We start from the raw sequence: 24909 nt of genomic DNA, 5'->3' as shown, positions 1-24909 counted from the left end.
ACCCTATACCTTCCTCTGCACTCCATCCCTTCTCACAGATCTCCATCGATCTAATCACTGACTTGCCTGAATCAGGCGGTTTTGATTCAGTTATGGTCGTGGCAGACCATGGCCTTATGAAGGGGGTAATTCTCTCACCATGCAAGAAAACCATCACATCAGAAGGAGTCGCCCAACTCTTTTTCAAGAAAGTCTTCCTCAGATTTGGACTCTATGACAAAATCATCTCCAACAGAGGACCCCAGTTTGCCTCTAAATTCGCCAAAGAACTTGGAAGACTCCTCAACTATGAAGTCGCACTTTCCACCACCTACCACCCGCAAACTGATGGACAGACTGAACGTCTGAATCAGGAACTCGAAACCTACCTTCACATCTATTGCCGCTCCACCCCTCTTGATTGGGTAAAGCATTTACCTATGGCTGAATTTGTCCACAATCATCGAAAACATGATGCCCACAATTTCTCCCCTTTCCACCTCATGATGGGTTATGAACCCCGAGGAATCCCCTATATTCTCCCAAACTCCGCCATCCCTGCAGCAGAAGATCGAGTCAGATACCTTCAAAAGATCCGAGAAGAAGCCATCTCTTGTCACAATCTCACCATGCAATGCATGTCTGATCAGACCTTTGGAAAGAAGTTTGAACCCTGGAAGATCGGTGAGAAAGTTTGGTTATCAGCAAAGAACCTTATCACCGGACTACCCTCAAAGAAGCTTGCCCCTAAACACTACGGCCCTTTCACAGTAGAAGCTGTTCTCTCCCCTATCACATTCAAGATCCGACTCCCTGCCTCCTGGAAATCACATCCTGTCTTTCACACTTCTGAGTTATCCTCTTATCGGGAAACAGAAGTCCACGGCCCGAACCACACCAAACCCCCTCCTGACATCGTCAATGGACAGGAAGAATACAAAATAGAAGCCGTTCTCGCCCATAAGGGAAATGTAAAAGGAAAACGACGCTTCCTTGTATCATGGAAGGGTTACCCTTCTTCAGACAACTCCTGGCTCCCTGAAAAGGAACTAGACAACACCCAGGAAATCCTCAAAACCTATAAAGATCGCCTTCAACTCTCTCGACTCTTTACCTAGAAACCTGATCCCAGAATATGCCTTCTTCATGATCTTCGAACTCTTCTCTTGAACTCCATCACTCTCAGCTTGAACTTCACCACAAGCGAGCTCTTGTTGAATCAACCCTTTCTTCTCTTCCTTGTGTTTTACCTTTAGACCATTTCTTTTCTGAAGACATTGATTCCCTTTCTTTGATGACCATCCATCGCAGTGCAGACCTAGCATCTAGCTATGCCCATACCATCACAGCCCCCACCAAAGAAACCACCAAACGTTCTATCATCTATCATATGACCAAGATCAAAGCACTTGCCGCAGACAGACTTATAGAAAAAGGGTTTGAGCAAGCTCTCACCCCAGATATGGTCAAACTGGAACGCTCCATTTCCACTGAACCCCTTCGTTTCACTACCCAAGAAGTCCCCAGATCCTCGTCAGAATCTTCTGATGATGACACCCCTGTCCCTGCTCCTTCTCAGCTCGCAGTTTGCTCTGCAGGAAACCCACGCCATGCTCATGGTAAGAAAAGAAACACTGTTGCCTTTGGAATAGGCCTCTCTCGTCCCATGACACCAACCCCTGCTCCACCCATCATTATTGATGAAGACAAACCCACCTCCTCCTCCAATTCTCATGCCCCATCTGAAGAAACTTTTCGATGTGACAGAAACGGTGTTGACTATTATGACATCATTTGCCAATACTGCCAGCAGGAAGGACATCGTCAAATCCACTGCCCTCACTATTTCTGCTGAGAATGCCACCACCATGCTCCCAAACATCTTACCACCTACTGTCCCACTCTTCGAGGATGTCGTATCATTAATGCCAAACCGGGCTCATGGGCCTTCCATCATCAGCTTAAGATCTATGAAGATAGAAAAGATCTCAAACAAGAGGAGCATGAGAAGCAGTTTGCGAAAGACACTGACTTCAACCCTAACAACTATCAGAATCTCAGTGACTAAAGTCGGTGACTTTAGACATTGACAAGGGGGTAATGTTACAGTGCCCCACTCTTTTTCCCATCATCACTGTGGACTCCTGTATGGCTGTACTTCTAACACTTCCTTTTCACTGCATTGTTTCCTCATGGTCTCCTTTATCTCTGACTCATACCTTGTTTTCCCATGAACCTTCCTTTCTTAGTAGTCGTTACCCTTTGCCCAGCTTGGTCTGTGCACAATTCCCTTATGTATATAAACCCTAGTTACCACCTGTATTTTCTCTAACTTGAATCTACTCGGTTCTCTTCGATACTTGAACTCTAGCTCCTTGGGAAGGAGGCTAGCCATTGTCCCATTTGAACCTTAGATCCTGCGGGAGTCTAAGAGATCACTCCTGAGGGAGGCGTTGACTCGATAAGGCTTAGTCCTTGATTGACCTTGATCCTTGATTCCTTTATTGGAACAACACTCTATCCGAGTTCATAACAATACTTATCATGATGGAGCTTCCATTACCTATACCTTGCTGCCTGGACTTGTTACCCTGACCAAACTCTTCCTGCTATGATACACTACCTTAATCTTCCACCCATTATGCACCATATCTCACACGAGTCCTTGATGTCACAAACAAGTTGATGCTTCTTGGAATGTGGACACAAGTTCTGGGCTGTGTCGCGCACTCAGTCGTTGTGCATCGCGCACCCAGTAGTGTATTGCGCAATTTATTACAGTGGGGTTTGGAGCGTCATATATCTCGGTTCTCGACAATTAAATATATACTTCGACACAAAGATTGTGAGCCCGACTAGGCAAAGTACATGACAGTCCTAGTGTAATACTCAGCTATACCATAAAGCTACAGATGTTTCCTGTTTCGGCGCTTGAAAGGAGGGTGTCTATATCGTTGAGTAGGAGCTGGGAAATGTAGTATTACTATCATATAGTCACTGGGTCACCTTGATATGCGTCGCACTATGACGAACTCAAAAAAGAGGTTCCTTTCCACCACTTGCTGACCTTGGCTACAGAGTAGCGCGCACTCTTAGCCACACCGGCGCTTACTAAGCCCTTCAGTGACTGGACAGTTGCTGGGTACCGCACGATCTTGGTTATTTCTGGTAAGGATCATCAACATGAAGTTCTCAAAATACGAACGGAGGGACATACCAGAGTCAAGAATCGAGGGGAGATCCTTGTCGCCTGCGACACGAAGCCAATAAGCACTCTCATCCGCCTCTCTAGGCGGACCACGCCCCTCGGCACGCCGATGAACGTGCTTCAAGAGCTCCTCCGGCAATTTCTTCAGGTGCGCTGCTCTCGCATGCGGACTGGTATCCTGTTCCACGCTCTTAGAACCCGCCGCCCACCGGACCCCAGGAAGGCCCTGCGCAAGCCTCCAATACAACTCCCGAAACTGGTCTTCCTGACGAGAAACCATATTCTCCACCTTTCCTCGATTCTCAGCTGGGAGCACCATCCGAGGGTCACCAGAGTAACTTATTCCTGCTATAGCTGAGAATAGCTCGCGTTGAGTGAATGATTCCGGGAGCATGAGAAGGGCGGTGCGAAGCGCAGAGGTGAGGTTGACTTGCTGAGTCAGTCGTACACGTGCGTCGTCTTTGATGATCCGTAGAGGCTTGTGCATTCTCCCAGCGAGATAGAGTGTGCGCCAGTTAAGCAGATCAGCGCATAGCGTATCGACGGTCGTTACCCCATACTTGATATTCTACGACAGTAAAAGTAAGCGAACAGTGGAATGGTATGAACGAAAGTGACGTACGACCCCCTTCATCGGCACAAAAGTATTGAACCAAAGTCCAGGGCTAAACTCTTGCGTTTTGGAGACAAACGACGACCCTAGTACGCGTGCATGCAGGGGATAATGACCGGGATGCTGTTGCATGTTTATTGAGTGCCAGTGATCCGAATGTGTGACCGCGAATATGAAGTCCAACATCGGCCTATCTTCCTTATCCCTCTGCTTCTCGTACCCAGCTTGGTCAAAAACGCCAGATCCATATGCAAATGCATATCGAATGGGCGCTTCAAATGATCCTACGATGTCTTCCAGAAGGGCGCGAGTGGAGTCTGGCACTGGTAGGACTTGATTCCGCCCGAAGCTTGGAGGAAGAGTTGGGAGCGCTTGTCGTTGATGGGGAACGGCTGGACGCGGGCGCGGATGTAATCGTGACTGACGAGGCTTGCTCGTCTCTGGCTTTGAGAGGGGAAGCGGTGGAGTGAGGACAGTTTGAGAAGTAGTGGAGTCAGTGGTTAATGAGCGAGAAAGGCATTGTAGCCGGCGGGCTGATGCCCGGCGAGCTGATGAGCGAGTGGTGGATAACATACTGCACGACGACAGCGGCGGATGACACCGATGATGGTGGTCTTATGATGGTGGTGGCTGCAGAAATTGGATTCACTCTCAATCGCACGTAAACCACGTGACTATGAACGGTTTTCGCGGCCACAACGCGGTAGTCCGGCAATTAAGACGACCCGGAGCCGCAAGTAGCAGTTGCATCAATTTTTATCAAACAGTACACACATTATTGAACTGGTATCACTACAGCCTGGGGTATTCCGTTTTGTTAAAGCCTACATTCTGACAGACGATTCTTTGCATACATAATACAATCCAGTTCAGAGAAGATCCACAAGTTCTGAATGGATATGAGAGCATGGTGAAATATTACAAGGGAAGACCTAAAACGATGAAACTGTTAGTGATAGGAGGATAGAATGACACAAAGAAATAAAATACCGAGTGAGTCCCGTCGTGAATTGCGGGGTGAAGTCGATCTGGTCATCCTTGGCAAAAGGAAATTCGACCGTGGCCAACATGGTTGCAATAGCGGACCACAGAGTGGCATCAACAGTGTACCGGCCTGGTTAAAGAGCACCTCACCACATGCCATACGACAACAAGTAACCTCTGACATGCACGCCGGCCTGAGCCGAAAACGTATCCCGCAGGGTCATCATCAGTCAACGCTCCGTTAACGTCCAAGAACCTCTCAGGCATAAAATGAGATGCGTCAGAGTACCGCTTTCATCCTGTGAAATACCCCTGTAACGTAACGTTAGTATCCTGAAAGCTGAGAATCGTATTATCTGACCATATATTGCATATGACGGTCGTTCCTGATGTACAATATTACAAATGATTCATTCACTGAATGAAAACAGCAGACCTTTTGGAATGAAGTAGTCATCGTATATATCATCACTCGAAGTGGCATGTAGTATGCCTATAAGATCGCCTTTAGTGAAGGCAAGATCACTTAGCGAGGAAAACTACCAAGGGGTCCAATAGGCTGCTATCGCAAAGTCTCCCGCAGAATTGATTCAACATATGGTAGTGATGCTCTGTCTTCAAATGCAGGTAGGCGATCTCTTCCAATCACTGAGTTGAGCTCCGCTTGCGCGCGTCGTTGAACATCTGGGTAAGACACCATAGCGAGAGCAAAAGCCATCAGGGTTGAAGTAGTCTGTAAAAATGTTGAGCGGCACACAATATGGTTCGGACATTTGTTGACTGTATCATATGCACCTACATTGCATGCATTTGTCAAGAGCCTACTGTCCCTCGTAAAAGGTCACAAACCTATCATAGCAGTAGTAGCGGTTTTCTTCAAAGCAGTATCCGACATTGGTTTGGATGCCTCATCTTGCTTCTCAATCTGTCGCAGATTTTCTGCCACTATCGACAATCGTTCAAGTGACCAGCTGTCGGCCTTTGCATACATAGAATCAGTGTCTGGGACTAAATCAACAGAGGCCTACCATATGCTGTTGCGTATACCGAAACGGCACGTCTGACATTTCCCTCATGCGATTGGTCGAAGTTCGAGCATCGCGTTTAATCGAGGATCCCCAACACCAGTCAGGTAACTTCAGTACTGCGTGACGGGACCGAATGCCAACTTTTCTATGAGAAAGAATGCTGAGCTTACAGAAGGGGAAGGCCTTGAGCAGGGCTGCTCTCTCTGGGGTCATCATCTCAAGGCCGACAATCAATGCATTTTCCATAATTTGAACCAGGGGATCATCACGAGCGCTGGGCTGGTAGCCATATATAGTAGACATCCCAATTGATGACGTGAATCTGTGTATAAGTTAATAATCGCTCAATGTTTGCAAACGCATCGGCTGACGTTGCAAAGTGGGAATGATAATGTTGAGGGTCATCAATTAGGTTGACGATCATCTCACGAGCCCGTCTCATCTGCATCGGATGAAACTTGAGTGCAGAATCAGGACGGAAAGTTTGGTGGAAGAGTCGTCGGCAACGATGCCATTCATCATTACACCCTGTGAATCCAAAGTTGATTGACCAGCCACATCTGTATGAACATTAGAGTGATTGAACACATGGACACACGGCTCGACTGTGGCCACGTATGGTCGATCGGAGTAAATCCAAGAGCGCTTTTCCAGTAAGGCTTGTGCAACATGTTGTGAATTGATCACCACCGTATCCTGGTCCAAAATCCGCGCGAACACCAAGTCCCCTGAGTGAACTATCTGTACTACAAAATGTAATAACTGTCTTTCCACATACCATAAATAGCATGACATCGAGTATAAGTCAACCAAGGTTTTTTGGTATTGATAGATAGGATATTCCCTAACAGTGGGATTGGCACTGGGCCAGGAGGAAGGGAAGGTTTGGTCTGTCTGCTCTTAATGAATCGCCTGAGGGCAGTCACGACAACAAATGAAATAGATAAGATAACGAGGATAGCAAGGCGACCTTCAACTGCAGGGACCATGATTAGAGGTGGACATTCAAAACACGTATAGACCTTATCTAGCGTTTGAACTCTGCAAATCGTTACCGGCCGGAACAAAATCGAAGAGTCAAGAAGGATCAATTCGCACAAGGGGAGAATATCATATTAAAACTATGCCAATGATTGTGGTATAGACAAAACCCACATGTTGCGTGATCGCCGCCGCCCTCAATTATCATTGGGCATACGGAAACTGCCAACAGCTGCCTTATGTCATGAGACATGAATACTGCGGATGCAAAAATAAGCATGTCGACCTAAATTCATATACTCACCAAATCTAAAATCAAATCTTATCCAAACGCGTTGAGCCTAGATCTTAAGAGCTGCGCCTGTGATTTCTCACTTATGCAGCCCGTTCAGAAGGGACTCGAGCATGCATGCCTTATCGTGCAACAGTAGCACGCTTGCGCCGGCACCGCGTTGAGGTTTGCTTCATTAACAACAGGACAAGGAAAGGAAAGGCAAAAAAAACTGTAGAATAAAGTCTGAGTTGAATTGGACAATAGCAAGATGACATACCTGCTTGCAAGCCAAGCCCACTCGCCAGAAGAACTTCTGCGATCTGAGATCGAGCGCTCCATGTCGTATCAAAACACCGTCGTTTATTTATATTGACATATGGGGCCACATGACCAGCATGCAATCAATCCAGAAACCATAAAAACAAGGAAACAATCAAAGAGCGGTAAGAAAGAGAAGCATAGATATGTGAATGACGCAAATGAAGATACTGTAAATGGGCACATATACAAAGAGGGATAGATGCGTATGTTCTGGGATCGCGGTAGTATGAAATGAGAAATAGTGCACACGAGATATATACTGAAATCAAGACCAGAAGGCGGGCCTTCACGTAAATGAAGCATAAAATAAGAACCACACACCACTCGTACACCAGTCCCACCCGGCTGTTCAATCCCTTAACTAACGTCTTAGTAGAGCAATGTACATCATCCCTACCGCTTAGAAGCATTGGCCCAAGGGCTCTTTGGTTTGGCCGCTTCTGCCGCCATCTTTTGAGCCCTGAGAATGGCGCTCTTGTTGGCGCGGGGAGCGATAGAGGGAGCCTGGAGGCTGCTCAGGCGGCGCACCGATCGTTGAGGTGATGCGGCTTTGTCGAGCTCATCCACGCTAGCAGTGCTCGTAGTGCTCACCGCAGAACTCTCAGAAGTTTGAGAGGAGTAGCTACTGGTGTTGTTTAAACTTGCCCTCGGAGCGATATGGGAGACACGGGAAGATGCCTGAGACGGCACCGTGGAACTTGAACGGGTCCGAGTAGCAGAGTCTGTTCCGGCGCTGTCAAGATAAGCGCTGAGAGAAGAGCTGCTTCTCGACTGAGTGCCAGCACTGCCAGGCACCTTGGGAGCGGACGGAGTGCGAACTGAAAGTGTTCATTGCGTCAGTGACGAACTTTAAAAAAATCGAACGACCGTAAAATATCCTATTGTGTGAAGAGAAGTGAAGATAAAACAGCTGTCGCTGAGGACTTACACATGAAGCTGCTCGGGGGAGGTCCGCCCTGCTTTCTGAGAGCTGCAGTCCTGTTGGTTCTGGGAACTATAGACGGAGCTTCAGTTGTACTTGCGACGGATATCGATTGGCGACGCTTGTGCCCAGGAACACCGTCAAAGATATTTTTGCGTTCGCACCCCCGCTCAGTCTCCGTATCTTCGCCTTCTCCCTCGGCATCGTTAGGTAAACAAGATTTCGGCGAGGAGACAGCAGGTCCATTGGTGCTGACTGCTGCCTTTCCATTTATGACCGAGCCAGCTATCGATGCACGCCTCCGCCCAGGAGGTAAAGTGGGCTGGGCCAGGCCCAACCGCAGGGCGGCTGCCTTGGTCAACCTCGGGGTAATGGTGGGTGGAGCAGTAGACGCAACGGCAAGCGTCTCAGAGCGCTTGTGGCCTGGAACGCCTGCAAACGTCCTCTTGATCCTTTCTTTCTCTATCTCTTTCTCCGCTGCGTTCTCTTTCTCCCTACGAAGAAGTGGGATGCGGCCAGTACTAGCTGTAGACATTCGTGATTTGAGTGGGGACGCTTTGGATCCGTCTGTAGCCAGCCCTTGGCGAAGAAGGGCGGCTTTTGTTGTGCGTGGAGAAATATCAGGAGTAAGATGCGTTTTTGGAAGTGGTCGTGCACGAAATGGTTGCTTTCCGCTGGGTGATCCATTGGAACTGAGGCTCGGGCGTGCTGAAAATTGTGGTGCACGCGCATCTGAAGACATAGAGGATGGTGTAAGTACGCCTGAAGGGGCACTTAAACCTAGCTTGAGAGCTTCCAGGATCGCAGAGTCGATCGAGCGCACAGAACCAGGGGTCGAATTCGTCATCTGAACCTAGCTCTCCATCGGCTGCAGGGAGATCACTGACGGGAAAGGGTGGGCTGGAGGCAAATATAGACGCTATTTGTATTTCTGCTTGCTCTTCGTGCTTTGCGCCTATTATTGCATCATTAAGTGAAGGCATTAGTGTGAGGAGAACTTGGACAGCGCGTCTGCGCTCAAGAATATAGACCCAGACTGGACCGCTGAATAGGGATCAGTGGTGGGAGATACAACAGAAAGGGTTTGGGGATGAATAATGCTGTTACTAAATAGTCATCGAGATACTCACTCAGTCAAGGAACCGAGCATCATCGCCGAAAAGCTCGAAGAATGTGTCGGGATTTGTCTCCGTATCAAACTCCATTTGGCGTTCTTTGACTATCTATAAGGCATGGTGAATCAATTATTGCATCTCAAATCGAGAAGTCTAGAGATTCTTGAACGTGACTCTGGACGTATTTCACGTGTTATATTCGAAAGACAAAGACTGATGTGCGATACAAGGGCGAAGCATATAAATTCATGAGACTTGGTGCACATACCTCGAAATTTGCCTCCAGAAGACGGTGTTCGATGTCTAGACGCTGCTCTAATGCGTTTGTCTTGATTATCGCGACAGTTCGCGTCAACTTGGCTGAGGGCGATGCAACTGAATGCATTCCATTCGAGGACTGAGGAAGTCCATCACGTTCGTGAAGAGGCTCGTAGAACTCGATTGGATTGGCAGGGGATGGGGATTGTGAGGACACACTAGACATCCGGGTATATTCCCTTACAGCAACTTGGACAGACTAGGTATGACTTGAAATAACCACAAGAAACAGTGACAAGAGCAGTGGAAAAGCAACAGGCCAGAAAGAAAGGAAATATAAGCAAGGACAGCCCTGAGCTCACCGTCAACTATAATGACAAAATTGAATTCTGTTGTGTGTGGAATGAGAGCCCTTTCCCCAAGACAACACATGTCATGGTCGTATTGCTCCCGTGCAGACCTCGGACACTCATAACATTCACTGAGTCTTCCTGAGGTCAAGGCAAGACAATACAAAATGGTGAGATTCGTTCACAACAACGGAAAGTGTTTTGACACAGCCAAGGCTAATGATGCACAATGACACGTATGACACATGAGTTTAGATAACAGACTTAAGGCGCTATCACGGACCCGACTGCAGCACGTAAGGATATCGATTCATCAAACATAGAACCAATGAATTCATAATAATGTATCAGTAGCAATGCCGCTCTCTCTGCCCCAGGAAGGAATAAAGGATGCCAAGTACACTGAAGATCGACTCAGAGGTCTCCGAATAGTCTCCTCCTGTAACAGTATAAGCATGACCCATTTTATCCACCAGGAAACACTTACAGCCCATCAGGTGCCTCAGTCAGGAGTGAGTACCCTCCAACCATCTCTCTTGGCCAGACATCCCGCAGGAACCATCCAATGTGACCAACCGCACACCCAATTAGATCTCCTGCCGCCGCCTTCCATGTTCCACTTATTACCCAGGAGAAAATTACAAGGGCTAGTGGCAAGTACGGCGCTGAGATTGTGAACAATCCAAAGAGCGATATTGGCGTGGATGGATGCCGACGGGACCACATATATATGGGCACGAAGGCGAGCGAGGAGGAGAGAAATGGGAGGTTGAATAAGGGCGACATGACCTGTATCGCGAAGGTTAAGATGCAGGTGACAGGAAGTTGATACAACTTACCAATAGCATCACGGATGACAGCAGAAGCAACCAAAAGTAATCGGCTTTTCTATTGGCAAACGAGGATTCTTCTAACATCCGACTATATCGCATGCTAGAATTCATAAAAGTCAAAATTTTAATCGATAGAAATCAATAGCAGAGCTCACAAAAAGAAAAGATGGAATACAAAGTCGAGAGATATCGATCCAAAGTAAAAGAATGTCGTGGCCATGCGCCACGGCTGTACTCTCTATCAGCATCCACACAAGACATTGCTCCAGGTCAAGACACAACTCACTTGCACATTGGTAAAAGCAGATTTAAAACTAAAATACAGTTGCAGAGGTGTCACGAGCTGACATTGCTTAAGAACACGTCAGCTTCGTCACGGTGAAGTGAACATTCGCCCTCATACCACTGCTAAACTCGTAGCCACAGATAGCGCTAGCCAAGCACGCGTTATTGGTGGAATCTGGGTCAACCAAGCTTCAATTCCGACAGGCATTCCTCAAGTTGCCGACTAGATCTCGAGAAATTGTCGAAACCTGCGAAACGAAGGTTTGTATAGTGAAGAGAGAGTGAGAAGGGAGTAGTAATGAAAGATCCACGTGGCCAAGTTGCATTTCAAATTTGGACTTACCACAACTTGGCCAGTCGCTGAGTGTATCATGGATGATCAAAACATCATACGACTTACTTCTACCCACTAGTTCGCTCAGATTTTCTGATTATTGTATACAGGCGGACGCGTAGCCAAGGTTTGTCTACATCACATGTGGAATTATCATTTAATTATTGCTGTGAAATCATTATTCGACTTCTCTTACATGCCTTGAAATTCAAGTTGCAAAAAACATCTTATTGCACGATGTTTCACAGCATTGGGGCTCCACGAGAAGAACGTTTCAAGAACGTAACACAGAACGCCGGTCGCACTCATAATATTATTTATATTAAAGCAACACCCGACGGTCACGAAATGATCCGAGTAGAAGGCTGCGACTGTGTCAATGTCACTGTACAACACCTTGTACTACATACGGTTACATATCCCAATTGCATCAAGTACACTACCAAGATGTCCAATCGAAGCACTACACACGATGATTCAGAAAACAAGAATGGGGGTAACAAGGCATATAGTCACCACTCACAGGGATAGGTTCCAGCCGTCATTCCTTAAGAGACTTAAGTGTATTTGACCTGGACGACTTGGACCCTGAAGCACTTCCGAGACGGTCCTCCTAGCCCCATTGTGCCTATGCGGGACCGCGAAGAACGAGAGCGGTGATGAATCATACCAGTTTGCATGCGATATTGGAGGAAAAACGAAACCTGTGTTGAGCTCATCCTTCAAGCAGGTTGCCTCCCCACGTTCCATGGCGATCGACCGGGTGCGTACTTTGGCCCCGAGGAGGAGGGGTCTTAGTGGTGATTTCCGTGGTGGTGGAATAGGAGGTGCGGGGGGGTTAGAAGACGCCTTGGGAGTGCGCGGTAGTGGCGGTCGCGGGAGTGGAGTCGGCGATGGCCGCCTCGTACTCTGGCGGGGAGTCTGTTTGCCCTCCATTTCGTCGTACTCGCGTAGCATTATGAGGAATAATATGGTAAGGACACATGAAGCGGAAATAATCATCTGTGGGATGAAACCAATGTAGTCTGTCAAAGAAAGCGTTAATCTTTGTATCTTAGAAGCTGAGAAGTCGAAGAATACATACCAATGAGAGCACCTGCGTGAATGGATAAGCAATTATTCGACCCAGTCCGTTGAGATAAGCTCACCGTCATCCAAATCCGGAGAATCTGGCATTGAATTCCTCAGCTGCGGGATAATGAGAAGGATAGCAAAGGCAGACACCAGATGCTTGGTCATGGACCTGATATCGACCAGTCTGCGTGCCAATATAACATGTCCAACGGTGACGTGAGACAGCATCCAATTGACGCCAAAAAGTAACAAAGTATAGAATCGTAATTGTCCAGGCCTTGTCACATATAAATCAAAGTCGCGAGTGGGAACTTGAGTCCCATTGATTATCTCGTAACTTTCAACGTCGCTAATTGCGACAAGAAAACTGGTCACTTGTTCGATTGTGGAGAGTTTCCGAATGGGGACCGTCGTGTTTGAAGCATTGACAGCCCGCAGAGTGCTGGCGAGAAAATATGTATCAAATGGGTACAAGCGAGCCTTATGAACATCAATCGTATAATCGCTGTCGAATCGAACGAGGTTCTCGATTCTGGCGTATATAATCATTACCATTGATCAATCTCAAAGCATCCCCTGGACTTACCTGCGCCTCTGACCCGTGTTACGAACGTATGGAATTGTAGCAGGATCATATATAGTTGCAGGTTCAGGAGAGCTACAGGTGCACATCATCAGTCGCAAATTCATAAAGCTCAGGATAGCCACCTACTTATCGGCATAAATCCAAAGGGCCATCGAGGGCAACCCACATTGACTCTCATGGATACCAGAGCTTCCGTCGAGTTCAAAACTGTCTCCACATGCAACGAGGGACCACGAGACGGTGACGGAGGGCTCGTCAATGTCAACATCAACATTTTCACCCAACAGGACAACCTGCACACGAGTTCAACAAAAAAAAGTATCAAAGATGTATGAAACGCCTACGCCTGGATCATTCGTTGCGATGTCGTTCAGCATGCTCTTGAAAGGGGGATCGTCTTCCTCATCGGCACCGAGGAATGCACACGACAAAGCGATAATAAAAAGCAAGGAAAAAATGAGAGCAAATATAAGGACTGTTACATTCTGTAAAGGAACGATTCCGCCAGTGCCGGTATGCAGATGAACAGCATTACCACGGGATCGACCAATGGGGCTTGTACCCCCCATAAAGGCCTGTGCGACGTATTAGATGACGGACTGTGACTTGGTCCACGATGCGTCTGATGGGATTCACTAGCAAGAGCCCATCGGAAAATCCCCCAGGATTCAGAAGCAGACAGCACTTCAGGCAGTGACTTTGAAGTTTAAAAACCACTAGTCCCGGAGAAGAAGTTTCTGTCGGTAGGCTCGCATGATCCCGTAAGCAAATTCAAACTTTGATGTCGTATGGGCTTTATACGGCTTAGACTGCCTTGTTCCACCCACATGTGTGAAAACGTTACGTTCCAGAATATTGGAATCACTGACTTGATTCAGGTTGAAATTGGCAGTTCCTTCAGGTTCAATAAGAATTCGGAATAAGGAAGCGCGGCTTGGGATAAGTAATGCGACATGGTACTAGATAGTCCCACGAGTCCGTGTCCCCAAGAGTTCGCGCATCGACTCTAGCACACGCAATTCTGCACGGATTCCTTATGTATGTTGCATTCAAGTTCCCCCCAACATAACACAGTGCCATATATACAACAAAACATAACCCAACACATTTTTGTTTGAAGAAAATAGAAGTAGATCTCACCCCATGGCCAACTTATTGGTGCTGGAGACCAGTTTTGTGCATAGAATGCTCGCTCTAAAAGTCAGATCACCACATCACGTCGATTTTCAAAAAAAAAAAATAGCAGATGTTGTACTTTCGATATCAGGCTATTGAACTGTCGAAGAATTAAATTTTTATGTTTGTATGTTGTGGAATAATAGACGTTGCACCAAAAATGCGCGAACTCTAGTGGACACTGGACATCTAGTAGTACAGTAGTATTTACAGGCTTGACAATGACATGGTACATAGGTGACTTGTGAAAATCTCGGTGGACCCCTTGCATATGGTCCAGGCCCCCATCCTGTCGAATCCGGATGTGTAATTGAGAGGCAGACAATCTAAAAGTTCAAACTGCTTATCGAGAGCTCGTCGAGCTTGTACTATGTATGCAGCCGACTCCCGAACATTTAAGTTCGTATGCGTGTGATTTCTCTTGGCAGTCGAAGTGCTTCCTCCATCAATAATCTTTCAAAATCTTACGTCCTGTATGCAACATGCATTATATACCAGCATACGCAGTGCTCTATATGAATTTCTACGAGAAGGTGTTGATCGAGTGAGACAGGCTTATCCAGCTGTATATTGTCACGGTTCGCTAATGAACGAGCATGCTTGCGAATGGTTCTTGCCGTAGCAACGATCCGTTCTCGACTGTTCTAGAACTCATCACCGCCTTAATTGCAAGCACTAGGGTGCATCACTGATCATCGTGCCTGCGGTGATTGTCACCTGAAATTGGTCCGTCAGAGAATTTCAAAAGATTGACATTACGACAACTTACAGTTCCTCGTGAAGTAGTTTTTTCAAAACCGCAAGCTCTTCTAGAGGGCCCGCTGGATCGCCTTCCGGACCGAACAACTCCAATATGTTGCTAGCAAGATTGCGGTAGACTCGAGCCCGCTTAAGTAAGGATGTCTTAGCAAGAGCATTGTGTGCATTGTCATGTTCAGTTGCGATCACAGCATTCCACGCTGTCTTTGCCATCTCCAGCAGATGCATACCTTTTGACAGCATCAGTCGAGATAGGATTTTCATGATGGAAAAATTCCCTACCGATCTGTGGATAGTTTTCTGGGTATATTAAAAGATACACGGCAAGTACAGTTAGCCCAACATCAAGAGCGATATGATAAGAACCCTCGTGAGAAGATCTGCTAAAGGCATCCGTGAGCCGCAATAGATACGATTCGCGGAGTACAGGGTGGAGATTTTTTGGAAGGTCTGGAAGAGTTAAGCCCACAAGTAGTGTGTGATTGTCAATGTCTCCAGAAGGAAAATAAAATGATTGCAGAGTATTGTCCAATTTTGCAAGTGCAGCCTCCGAGACAGGCAACGAAGGAATGGAGCCAAGCGTGCTGATAAAATTGCATGACGGGCAAGTACAGGAGAAGCCGTAGGTGAGCTTGAAGATCTGTCGACGAGATTCTATCAGAGCAGGGTCCACATATGGAATAAATATCTGCAAGACGAGAACAGTTTGAATCTATAATAACCATCTGACATAAGTGAACGAAGTACCTCCTCTGTGGCCTTGATCTTTCGCAAAGCCACAATTTCCATTCGCACTGACTGGCCTCTGCGGATCACGTATCTTGCAGCGGCATTTGGAAGGCACGAGTGATTGAAAAGGCGACTCGCAAGAGGGAATATGCCATGAGCGATAGTAGTAAGATGACTGTGGATTGCAAAATTGTTGTTCCCAGAACGCGTAAACAAATCTTCAAGGTTTTGGTGCACATCAACGCCCAAAGACATGGGGCAAGCAATTGGGACGGGGCCATACTGCGGTCCAGGCAGCAGAGACATGAAAGTGGATAGTTGCTTTGCTCTGACATCAGAAGACGCATTAGACGAAATTTCCGCTATAAGATGGGTGTGAAGCAAGGCATCTAGTTGCTCGTGCGGTTCCAGACATTGAAAATCGGCTGATGCTGTGAAGGAAGCGAGTCTCCTGCAAAACTTTTTGTGCGATCGCCAGTGCAAGGTTTGGCCTGAGAGGATTTTCAAGGCTATTGTCATATGTCATCGACAGAGGGTACGCACACTGTGGACCGCAATACCAGTATGAAGCACAGCCAGTACACCTGGCCAGCCTGATTTCAGATGATTCTGAGCAGAGACAAAAATCACATCGGCGACCTTTGCCCGACGAGAGCAACAAAACCACCATGGATGGCACTTCCAGAACAACCGAACCTGGACTGATGTCGCTTGCAGCAATTGCTTTGTCGCGAGCGCTAGCGTGTGCCTCCAGACGAACATGGACTGGAAGCTCGTCCAATGACGAGGGCATCAGGACTAACTATTGGAAGGCAACGACTGTAGTGCAACAGTCACTAGTGACGGTGAAATCGATGCGTTCCAGAAACACCACACGAGCCTTTCGGAAAATAATCGTACGGTTGATCACCCCTGGCAGTAGCCCCCAGTCACAATCTCCGCAGAAGACAATGAGTAGACCACAGATCACGGAGTCGTGGACTGCTCACACCAAGCCACGTCCGACTGACTACACACGCTGGATATACTAGTAAGAACGCGAAAGAGTGCTGACAGTGACACGATTGAGGAGAGGAATCAGGATAGGGTGCAGAACGGTTTAGTAAGTAGCAGTCCAGTTGGACTTGATTTTGTGGGGTAATGTTTCTTTCCTTTAGTTTCTGACATACTAGAATCGTTAGAACGGAGAACGAAACGTAATGTGGATGGAACGTGTATGATAAGGTGAATGTGTATGTAAGATAGATATGTACGCGAAGGATGCACCGATATCGCCTAGTGATAATAACATCTGCTTCGATCGTGCATTGATCAGAACTTGTGGATGATTTCCGAACAGGAGTATGTCATGTTTTCTGGTGAATGAATGTGTCTTGCTTCTTTCCTGGGCCCACACTACCTGGTCAATCTGTCAAATATCCGACAACCCTTTTTCGACCCTTCGCAACTTTTTAGCTTTTTGTGCACGTGCCATGTAAGATATGTAACATGTACCTACATTCAATATTCAACCACCTGCTTGTACATGGACGAGACGTAACTGAGACTTATCAGGTAGGCAGACCCGGTAGAAGGAAGACAGTGGTCAGTCAGTCGGTTCACTCCGTGGACGTCACAGAGTCACGGCGCCGTGTGCAGAGCGCGTGATTCTCGTGCCAATAATAACTTTTCATTTCAAATGTTCAAGCTCGAAGGAATCGGAAGTGGATGATCACAAGACTTACCAACGGTATGTCAGAGTCAACGATTATCATTGAACACTCCGAAAGGGTGGGGATTATCAAGCTCAATCGACCTAGGGCTTATAACGCACTGTCTGGAACATTGATCAACGAATTGTTGGATGCTTTGAGGTCGTTCGAGAGCGATCCCGGCGTAGGCGCTATTATCCTGACAGGCAACGAAAAAGGATTCTGTGGTCAGCTCCGAACCCTTTCTACGCAGATCAATCTGATCACCTCGCAGCTGGTGCGGATATCAAGGAGCAAAGTGAACTGTCCTTTGTCAATGCATATAATCAAGACTATCTGAAGAATCTAAATGACGGATTTTTTGCCGTCCATAAGCCAATAATCGGAGTCATCAATGGCATCGCAGTGAGTCGATCACTCGATGTTTACCTTGACTGACAGAGGCACCCAGCTGGGAGGTGGCTGTGAGCTGGCAATGATGTGTGATATTTTGTATGCAGCAGAGACTGCAACGTTCGGGCAGCCAGAAATCACACTGGGAACCATCCCAGGAGCTGGAGGGACACAGCGCTTAATCAGGGCTATCGGGAAATCGAAAGTAGTTGACGCAAGATCAGAGACCTACGGCATCACTGATGGTTGCTTTGTCAGGCAATGCACATGATATTGACGGGGGAGATGATTAGTGCAAAGGAAGCCGAAGCAGCAGGGCTTGTGGCTAAGGTCCTCCCTGCAGAGCAGGTCTTTAGTGCAGCATTGAAGACAGGTACGCAGAGTGTTTAAATCCCTGAAGGGTGACTTGCAACAATCGTCTAGCGAGCAAGATAGCGAGCTTCTCTGCGCCCATCGTGGCAATGGCAAAGGAGGCGGTCAATGAAGGTCAGTGAAGTACCTTTCACAGCGTACTATGCATTATTGAACAACAACATCGACAGCTGAAGAGCTGGGGCTGAAGAATGGGTTACATTTCGAAAGCAGACTTTACCACGCGACCTTCGGACTGGAGGATCATGCAGAAGGGTTCCAAGCTTTCCTCGCCAAACCCAAGCGCGTAGCCCAGTGGACACACAAGTGATGATCAACCAGCCTGAATGTTGCACGAAATATATAAACATTTCATGGTGTTGTAGAGAGTCAGATTGTAGGATAACAATGACTTGATGATGGTATTGTACAGTGTGACAATATAGCGAGCAACGCAATTAGGATGAGCCAAGATATTGAATCGACAAGTTCATCGGAACCTTTGGCGTTCAATTACAGACTTCTGTCTCGAATCTCGTGAAACACGCCTGACGCATATAAATAAACAGAGTGAAGAAAGCAGAGATACAACCTTACCAATAATACTCCATCACTTCAGCTTGACCAAGCTTGCGAAGGAAATTCTCGTCGTGTGTGATGATGATCAACTGGAAGTTGGAATGATTCTTCCTCTCGTTAATGATGCTTCAAAAAGATTAGCACTTCTCGTTGAAAAAGGCCGCCGGTGATCACTTACTCGACAAGGCTCTCAGCCAGTGCATCGATGTTCTCCACATCAAGAGCGTTTGTTGGTTCATCCAGCGCAAGAATGCCACAGTTTTGACCGAAAGAATCAGAGAGAGCGAGACGGATGATAATCGAGGCCAGCATCTTCTGACCTGCGGAGCATCGTCCACGCATGTCCATCTCGACTTGATCTTTGGTCATAACAACCTGTTGAAAGGATGTCAACATGACAGTATTTACCGTGGTAGGAAGCACTCACTCGGTAATTATAGGATCGTTTTGATGCGCCGCCCTCAACGTCGGAGCGGATTTTGATACCATCGATATCTAACAGCAATTAGCACTTAACCACGACAAGATCTAAGGGTACGCACCGGTCCCTTGATACGTTTTATTCCAGAGATGACGCATTGTATCGTTAACTTCCTCCATCTTTAGACCGTGGTATTTCATAATGGCACTAGAGACATCAGATATAGGACCATAGGGCCAGGGATGTATAGCTTACTTGTCCAGGGCCTTGGCATATTTCTCCAGATCATTATTTGCCATGTCGGACATCTAAGCAGGTGTCAAATTACTCGATTTTACAATTGAACCAGATTCAGACCTTGACCTTGACCAACTGGTCGGTATACCGCTTGTTGATCTCCTTAAAGTCACGTAGATCCTTCTCTGTCATCTTGAGTTGCTCTTGGTGGGAACTGATTTCGCCTCCTATATGGGCATACTGCAGAACATGAGATGATGTGGACTAAGGTGCGAAAGCGAGCGAGCTCTTACCTTGCTCTGCATTTCCGTTTCCCTCTGCTTCTCAACCTGGTAACGATCTTCGAAGTTCCGCTTCGCCTTTGCAGCTCCTCCATATCGCACGAGTCAATTTCAGCTTGTGTACCTGCTATATCGCGGGAAAGCTTTCTGATGCGAATGTTCCCGTGCAAATTCGCCATCAAACTCCCGCTCTCGCTGATCTCCCGGTCAATTTTAGCTATGGCATCCCGGATGTTCTCGATATTGGTGACAATATCCTTGATATCCTGCTCGAATTGTTCTATCTTGTCGGCGCACTCAACAAGGAGACGGGCCCGCTTGTCACGAATATATCTGGCAGATGTCAATTGGAGTCTTACAACACATGTACGATAGCATACCGCTCAACGATTTTATTGAGGCTGTCAAGTTTGTCAACGTTCGTGTTGAGCTCTTGTACGGAACGTTGAGCCTCGCGAATCCTTGCATCAAGGTCGACCATGGCCTGCTGATGCTCTTGCTCAAGCATATCAATAGGAGCTTGCGCCTCCGAAATCTTGGAGTCTAGTTCCTGGATTCACAAGAGGCACAAGCAGTCTTCAGCCTCTAGTAGTCTAGACACTCAAGAACAAACCTTGAGTTTCAAGTGCAAGGTCGCGATCTCGTTGGTCATTGTGACGATACGTTCCTCCATGGTATCCTTGTCACGGATCTGATTGGAAAGCGTGTTCTCCTTCTTTTCCATCACATGCAGGTCATTTTCATTCGTCCGCAACAATTGATTCTGGTGGTCACGCTCTGTCATGAGTGCTTGCCTTTCCCTCTCATTTGAACGGCTGTGAACAAGTTAGCTAGAGAGTTGTTTGCCAGGGGAGGTAGACAACGTACATCTCATTAGAAAGGACATCCAGTTCCCTCTGTACATCATCACCAGTCTTGGCGGTACCAGTAGCGGCAAGCTCCGTTTCCAAGTTTTTGATGTCGCTCTTGAGTCGCTCGGTCTCATTCTGGTTACGTGACACGGTAGAGGCGGATTGCTTCAAGGAGGTAACATCTCTAATGTCCTTCTTGAGATCGGTTAGCCTCTGGGCAGCCTGTATACAAGTGAAGTTTCAAGTTTCAAGAAGTCACAAGGGTATCTTGCCTGCTCTGCCTTCTCGCTAATAGACGGAAGATCTTCATCTAAGACCTTGATTTGCCTCTCCAGTGCTGGAAGCTCGACCGTCCTGATGCGCTCCTTGGTTGTAAATACAGGCATAAGAGCGCGGAGGTCCTTCACTTCATCTTCCCACTCTGCAACTTCGGCCTTTTGAGCCTCGACAGCCTCGGGAGAATGGTTCTTAATTTGCTCCTTGAGCTGTATGTGTAATTGTTAAATTATGGCTCGAAAAGAGCTCGGATGACACATACGTATTTCTCAAAACCAGCCATTTCATTGTCGTGTAGATCACGGTTGCAGGCAGTACAACGTTTCTTCGCCTGTCCTACTTTCAGAATTTGGTCATACACTTGACTCATGCCCGCTTTGCTCTCACTGTAGTGGGAATCAGCAACCAATCGAAAAGAATCCGCGGAAACACATACTTCTTGCGCATCTCGAGCTCCCTCTCCGCGTACGAGAGGGCGGTCTCGAAAGAAACCCCCCCTTCAATCTCATCCTTGAGTTTCTTCTCTAGCTCTGCGGCGTGATTAGTTCAAGACATCATTGAATAGGCGCGAGTACTTACTTTTCAATTCGTCCCGCTTGCTCTTCATCTCAAATTTTGCGTGCGATAATGTTGTCTCTGCTTGCTGGAGCTCTTTGTTAGCAGCGGCAGCCTCTACCTCTGCGCCGGCGAGCTCCTCATCTTTCTCTCTATCGTGATTATTGTTAAGCAGGTCCAGACCATCGAATGCAGAGTTACCTCGAGGCACGGTCAATATCACGCTCCATCGTTTCCGCTCTTGCATCTCTGCTCATCAACTTCCGGAATTTAACATTGCACAACTCGAGGCTATGAAAAAGTTATCAGAAGACAAAACAAGTTGTATAAGGAACTCACATGTTCTTGGTATCTGATGTCTTACTCCGCACCTCCGCCCGCTTCAGATCCAAACGAGCCCTTGATTCTGCCTGCAGGCTCAGGCCGCGAAGTTCCGTGTTCAGGGTATCACGCTGGTCTTCCATACTCCGTGCCTTAGCGGCCCTCGCGCTCAGGCGCTCATCAAAGTTTCCAGTTTGTATATCCGCCTTGATCATCTCGAGACGGGATTTCTTCTCCTCGATATCACCGGCAAGAGTGCGGAGTTCAGATGCGAGACTCTGCATCGTGTCGACTGATGATTCAGCTTTGGTAATGGCAGCTTGGCGTTCTTTCTATGATGGGGAAGAGTGTAAAGCATCCTGTGAAAATCAAATAGCACGTATACATACGATCTGTTCGCGTGTATTTCCTCGCTGCATCCGAAGACTTTCCAGCTCGGTGTGAAGCAGTCGTAAATTGCGACTGTGCTCATCATTCTTGCTGTTCCTTCCAGTCTGTGTGATTGTTAATAGACTGAAGGGCGCCAAGGTCGCCAGGCTAGCGCACCTGCAGCTTATCAAATTCAGACCTCTGGCGACGCTGGAGATCCCCGAGCCGGGAGACAAATTCAACCACCTTCTCGCGTTCGAGGGGTGTGTGGTTGTAACCCTTGATATTGTTCTTGTCGCTGATATCACGGATGAGTTCTTCGCGTTCGGAGATGCGACGCTCATGTGCCTAATGATCGTGTTAAAAAACCTCAAGCAAAAGTAAATCAAATGAGTACCCTGGCCTCTGCAGCAAGCTCTCCATGTTCATTAATAAGCTCCACATGCGATCTCCGCGTTTTTGCAAGTTCATCTTCAAGGTCTTGTCGTCCCACCTCGTGTCTATTGCGAGCTATTTTCTCCTTTTCAACATTCTGGCCAAAATTGCTTAAGCGCTCTTGAAGCTCCTCGTCAGTGCCTGTACGTACTCAGTGTCAGCTACCCATGCGCAAACCCGGAACGAAAGGTTACCTCCGACTTCCTGTACGCTTTCTTTCGCCTCCGCGAGCTCCTGTCGATAATGTTCCTTCTTTTGTTGCAGATTTTCAACCTTGACGTATAACTCGCGGAATTGGGTAGCGGACTCATAGAAGCGGGCATTGTTCTTAACGAGTTCTTCGTACTGCTTCTTGGTCTCTTCGTACTGCAATTGCTTCCCGGTAATGGTCGCATTCAGGTCGCTGATACGGCCACGGAGCTTGTCGGCATGCGCCTTCTCTTTAGCAAGAGATTCTAAACGTTCTTTGTCCGCTTTAAGGTCTGCAACACGATCTTTGCGCAGGGACTTTATAGAGTCGAGCGCCTTACTATAGCTAGTTTACATCTTAGCTGCAAGGTCATTTCACTCAAGAACAGAATAACTCACCGCGTGGCCTCGAAGATATCATCAAATTTCTTCTTAAGCGCAGAAGGCTCAGCAAGGGGCCAGTACGAATCTTCTTGATGACAGAAAATTACATTCTCCAGAACGGACTTTGATACCCCAAGGAGATGGGGGATTTCCGTGTCTATCTCAGCGCACTTCGTAGAAATAGCTCCCCTCTGGTACAAACAGGGATATTCAGACCAATCCAAGTTACAAGTGCCTCTGACTCACCTTCCCGCCCTTTTCGATATTGCTGTCCGCAAGCGCAAGGATATTTTCGAGAGTCTTCATGGTTAAGCCAGTCTTCTTGACTGTCACTGAGAGATTCCTAACGACAAGCATTCGCGTCCCATTTGCAGCATGAAATCGTAACTTGACCTGAGCTTTGACTTCCTTCTCATTCGCCATCTTTGGGTCATGGATGAACGCGCCACCTCGAGTATTTGGGGGCTGGTCGCCCGTTGTCGCGTACTTCAGACACTCAATGACAGTAGTTTTTCCACTTCCATTGTGTCCGACTATGACAGTGACTGGCGAGAAAAACTCAATAACAGATATTTGTTTGTCGTCGAAGGAGCGAATGCCCCGGATTGCAAGCTTGTCGAGACTCGCCATTTACAACAAGGAGTTCGATGAGTGTTCTTTGACTCGGAGTACAATTTATTTTTTTTGCTTGAAGGAAGTTCAGGAAAAGCTCGAGCCTTTGGTCGAAGATAGAGCTGCAGTGGAATAGTCTCTGTAGATTCCTGTCGCAGCCTCAGGGGAATGCGGCCTGAGAAAAAGCGCGTGTCACGGTCACGACCACGAATTGTCACATTCATTCTAACTGGCACGTGACATGACAGAACCACGTCACACAGTTCCAACTTATACTTACAGTGCTCTTCGGATGGTAGGTTGGCCAAAGGACATAGCGTTTACCTACTAGCAATAGACGGCCCATCCTTATACAATGACTATCGTGACAAATGGCACCGGTGTTGTGAACAGAAGAACAGTCGTACGAGTCTGCACCTTGTACAAGTCAATCATGTCATGCGACCCGTTCCTAGTATGAGGGAGCTCTAGAAGGTCTAGCCAATCGGTGCTGAAAGCGAAATTGAAACTTCGTGACGAGGTCATGAAGAAGGGTATACACTGTGCTGTAAACATGCACCGTGGCATCCTAGAGAACAAATCAATCGTTCTGGTGGTCACCGATAATGAGAATCTCAACAGATCATATCACTTCTCTCAAAGCGTGTGTCCTCAAGTCCGTGCAGCCCTGACATAAACACCATCTGTCCAAGACTCCAGTCTAGCAGATTCAACTGACCAGTATTATACGCGATGACGATCAGCTTTCACATCGAGTCCATGACCGATGATGACTGAGTTGCGAAATGGATGCAGCGGTCTTGGAGACCAACCAGTCTCGATCGTCCGTTGTGAGGGCGTCGGTAGCACTGGAAAGACCTTGACCAAGAATTGTTCTTTGGCCCAGACGCACAATTCCCCACTAGCAACGGAATTGTCGTCATAGTAATCCTGTTCTGAAAGAGTGGATCTACAAATTCAACCATACATGGGAGTTTATCCCTAGGGGATTGTAGGCGCTTGGAAATCGGAATCTGGTGACCCGTATTGTGAACAGGGAACAATTGCTGGCCACTGAATTCGACGATAACTGAAGCTTTGAGGAAAGCTGTCATTTACGTGGGACCACGAGTCCACGACACGAGTCCATGACTTTGTGAACCACAAACACTGAGA

At 47.3% G+C, this 24909-nt stretch overlaps 8 protein-coding genes across 8 annotated transcripts; 1 reads left to right on the top strand and 7 right to left on the bottom strand.

Annotated features, from left to right (window-relative positions):
• Positions 1-3001: 3001 nt before the first annotated feature.
• On the bottom strand, positions 3002-4373 carry BJ212DRAFT_1262968 (Mmp37-domain-containing protein; the record flags this gene model as incomplete). Its single annotated transcript, XM_041330306.1, has 3 exons — positions 3002-3144; positions 3197-3755; positions 3810-4373. 3 exons carry the CDS (start codon positions 4371-4373, stop codon positions 3002-3004), a joined length of 1266 nt encoding a protein of 421 aa, XP_041196841.1.
• Positions 4374-5346: 973 nt separating this feature from the next.
• On the bottom strand, positions 5347-6801 carry BJ212DRAFT_1476864 (cytochrome P450; the record flags this gene model as incomplete). The annotated part of the gene is made up of 8 exons (XM_041339447.1): positions 5347-5517; positions 5566-5579; positions 5634-5763; positions 5813-5928; positions 5983-6134; positions 6184-6372; positions 6411-6540; positions 6591-6801. The coding sequence occupies 8 exons, from the start codon at positions 6799-6801 to the stop codon at positions 5347-5349; spliced, it is 1113 nt and encodes a 370-aa protein (XP_041196840.1).
• Positions 6802-7781: 980 nt separating this feature from the next.
• On the bottom strand, positions 7782-9909 carry BJ212DRAFT_1476863 (uncharacterized protein; the record flags this gene model as incomplete). Its single annotated transcript, XM_041339446.1, has 5 exons — positions 7782-8206; positions 8317-9090; positions 9134-9354; positions 9454-9533; positions 9694-9909. 5 exons carry the CDS (start codon positions 9907-9909, stop codon positions 7782-7784), a joined length of 1716 nt encoding a protein of 571 aa, XP_041196839.1.
• Positions 9910-10066: 157 nt separating this feature from the next.
• Positions 10067-11359, bottom strand: BJ212DRAFT_1566756 (Derlin; the record flags this gene model as incomplete). The annotated part of the gene is made up of 6 exons (XM_041341978.1): positions 10067-10472; positions 10521-10822; positions 10873-10966; positions 11022-11095; positions 11153-11218; positions 11270-11359. 6 exons carry the CDS (start codon positions 11357-11359, stop codon positions 10448-10450), a joined length of 651 nt encoding a protein of 216 aa, XP_041196838.1. The 3' UTR covers positions 10067-10447.
• A 645-nt stretch (positions 11360-12004) lies between these two features.
• BJ212DRAFT_1476861 (uncharacterized protein) lies at positions 12005-13714 on the bottom strand (the record flags this gene model as incomplete). The annotated part of the gene is made up of 6 exons (XM_041339445.1): positions 12005-12510; positions 12570-12581; positions 12634-13091; positions 13146-13217; positions 13272-13438; positions 13490-13714. The coding sequence occupies 6 exons, from the start codon at positions 13712-13714 to the stop codon at positions 12005-12007; spliced, it is 1440 nt and encodes a 479-aa protein (XP_041196837.1).
• Positions 13715-14760: 1046 nt separating this feature from the next.
• Positions 14761-16787, bottom strand: BJ212DRAFT_1327769 (SET domain-containing protein). Its single transcript, XM_041334643.1, has 5 exons — positions 16353-16787; positions 15828-16300; positions 15363-15768; positions 15087-15310; positions 14761-15038 (listed from the first exon to the last, which is right to left on the bottom strand). The coding sequence occupies exons 1-4, from the start codon at positions 16600-16602 to the stop codon at positions 15087-15089; spliced, it is 1353 nt and encodes a 450-aa protein (XP_041196836.1). The 5' UTR covers positions 16603-16787; the 3' UTR covers positions 14761-15038.
• Positions 16788-17540: 753 nt separating this feature from the next.
• BJ212DRAFT_1263670 (ClpP/crotonase-like domain-containing protein) lies at positions 17541-18575 on the top strand (the record flags this gene model as incomplete). Its single annotated transcript, XM_041330363.1, has 6 exons — positions 17541-17727; positions 17775-17905; positions 17952-18098; positions 18152-18266; positions 18317-18379; positions 18436-18575. The coding sequence occupies 6 exons, from the start codon at positions 17541-17543 to the stop codon at positions 18573-18575; spliced, it is 783 nt and encodes a 260-aa protein (XP_041196835.1).
• Positions 18576-18837: 262 nt separating this feature from the next.
• BJ212DRAFT_1476858 (P-loop containing nucleoside triphosphate hydrolase protein) lies at positions 18838-23772 on the bottom strand (the record flags this gene model as incomplete). The annotated part of the gene is made up of 23 exons (XM_041339444.1): positions 18838-18949; positions 19002-19198; positions 19251-19318; positions 19366-19451; positions 19500-19552; positions 19602-19721; positions 19775-19851; positions 19887-20095; positions 20143-20312; positions 20376-20577; positions 20630-20808; positions 20844-21098; positions 21152-21275; positions 21326-21419; positions 21469-21596; positions 21646-21735; positions 21784-22097; positions 22155-22259; positions 22312-22482; positions 22532-22710; positions 22764-23104; positions 23158-23333; positions 23389-23772. 23 exons carry the CDS (start codon positions 23770-23772, stop codon positions 18838-18840), a joined length of 3834 nt encoding a protein of 1277 aa, XP_041196834.1.
• Positions 23773-24909: the final 1137 nt, after the last annotated feature.

Source organism: Suillus subaureus, assembly GCF_016647635.1.
Source record: "Suillus subaureus strain MN1 chromosome Unknown BJ212scaffold_5, whole genome shotgun sequence".
Taxonomy (NCBI): domain Eukaryota; kingdom Fungi; phylum Basidiomycota; class Agaricomycetes; order Boletales; family Suillaceae; genus Suillus; species Suillus subaureus.
Note: the sequence above shows the minus strand (reverse complement) of the source record. Positions and strands in the feature narration are given on the sequence as shown.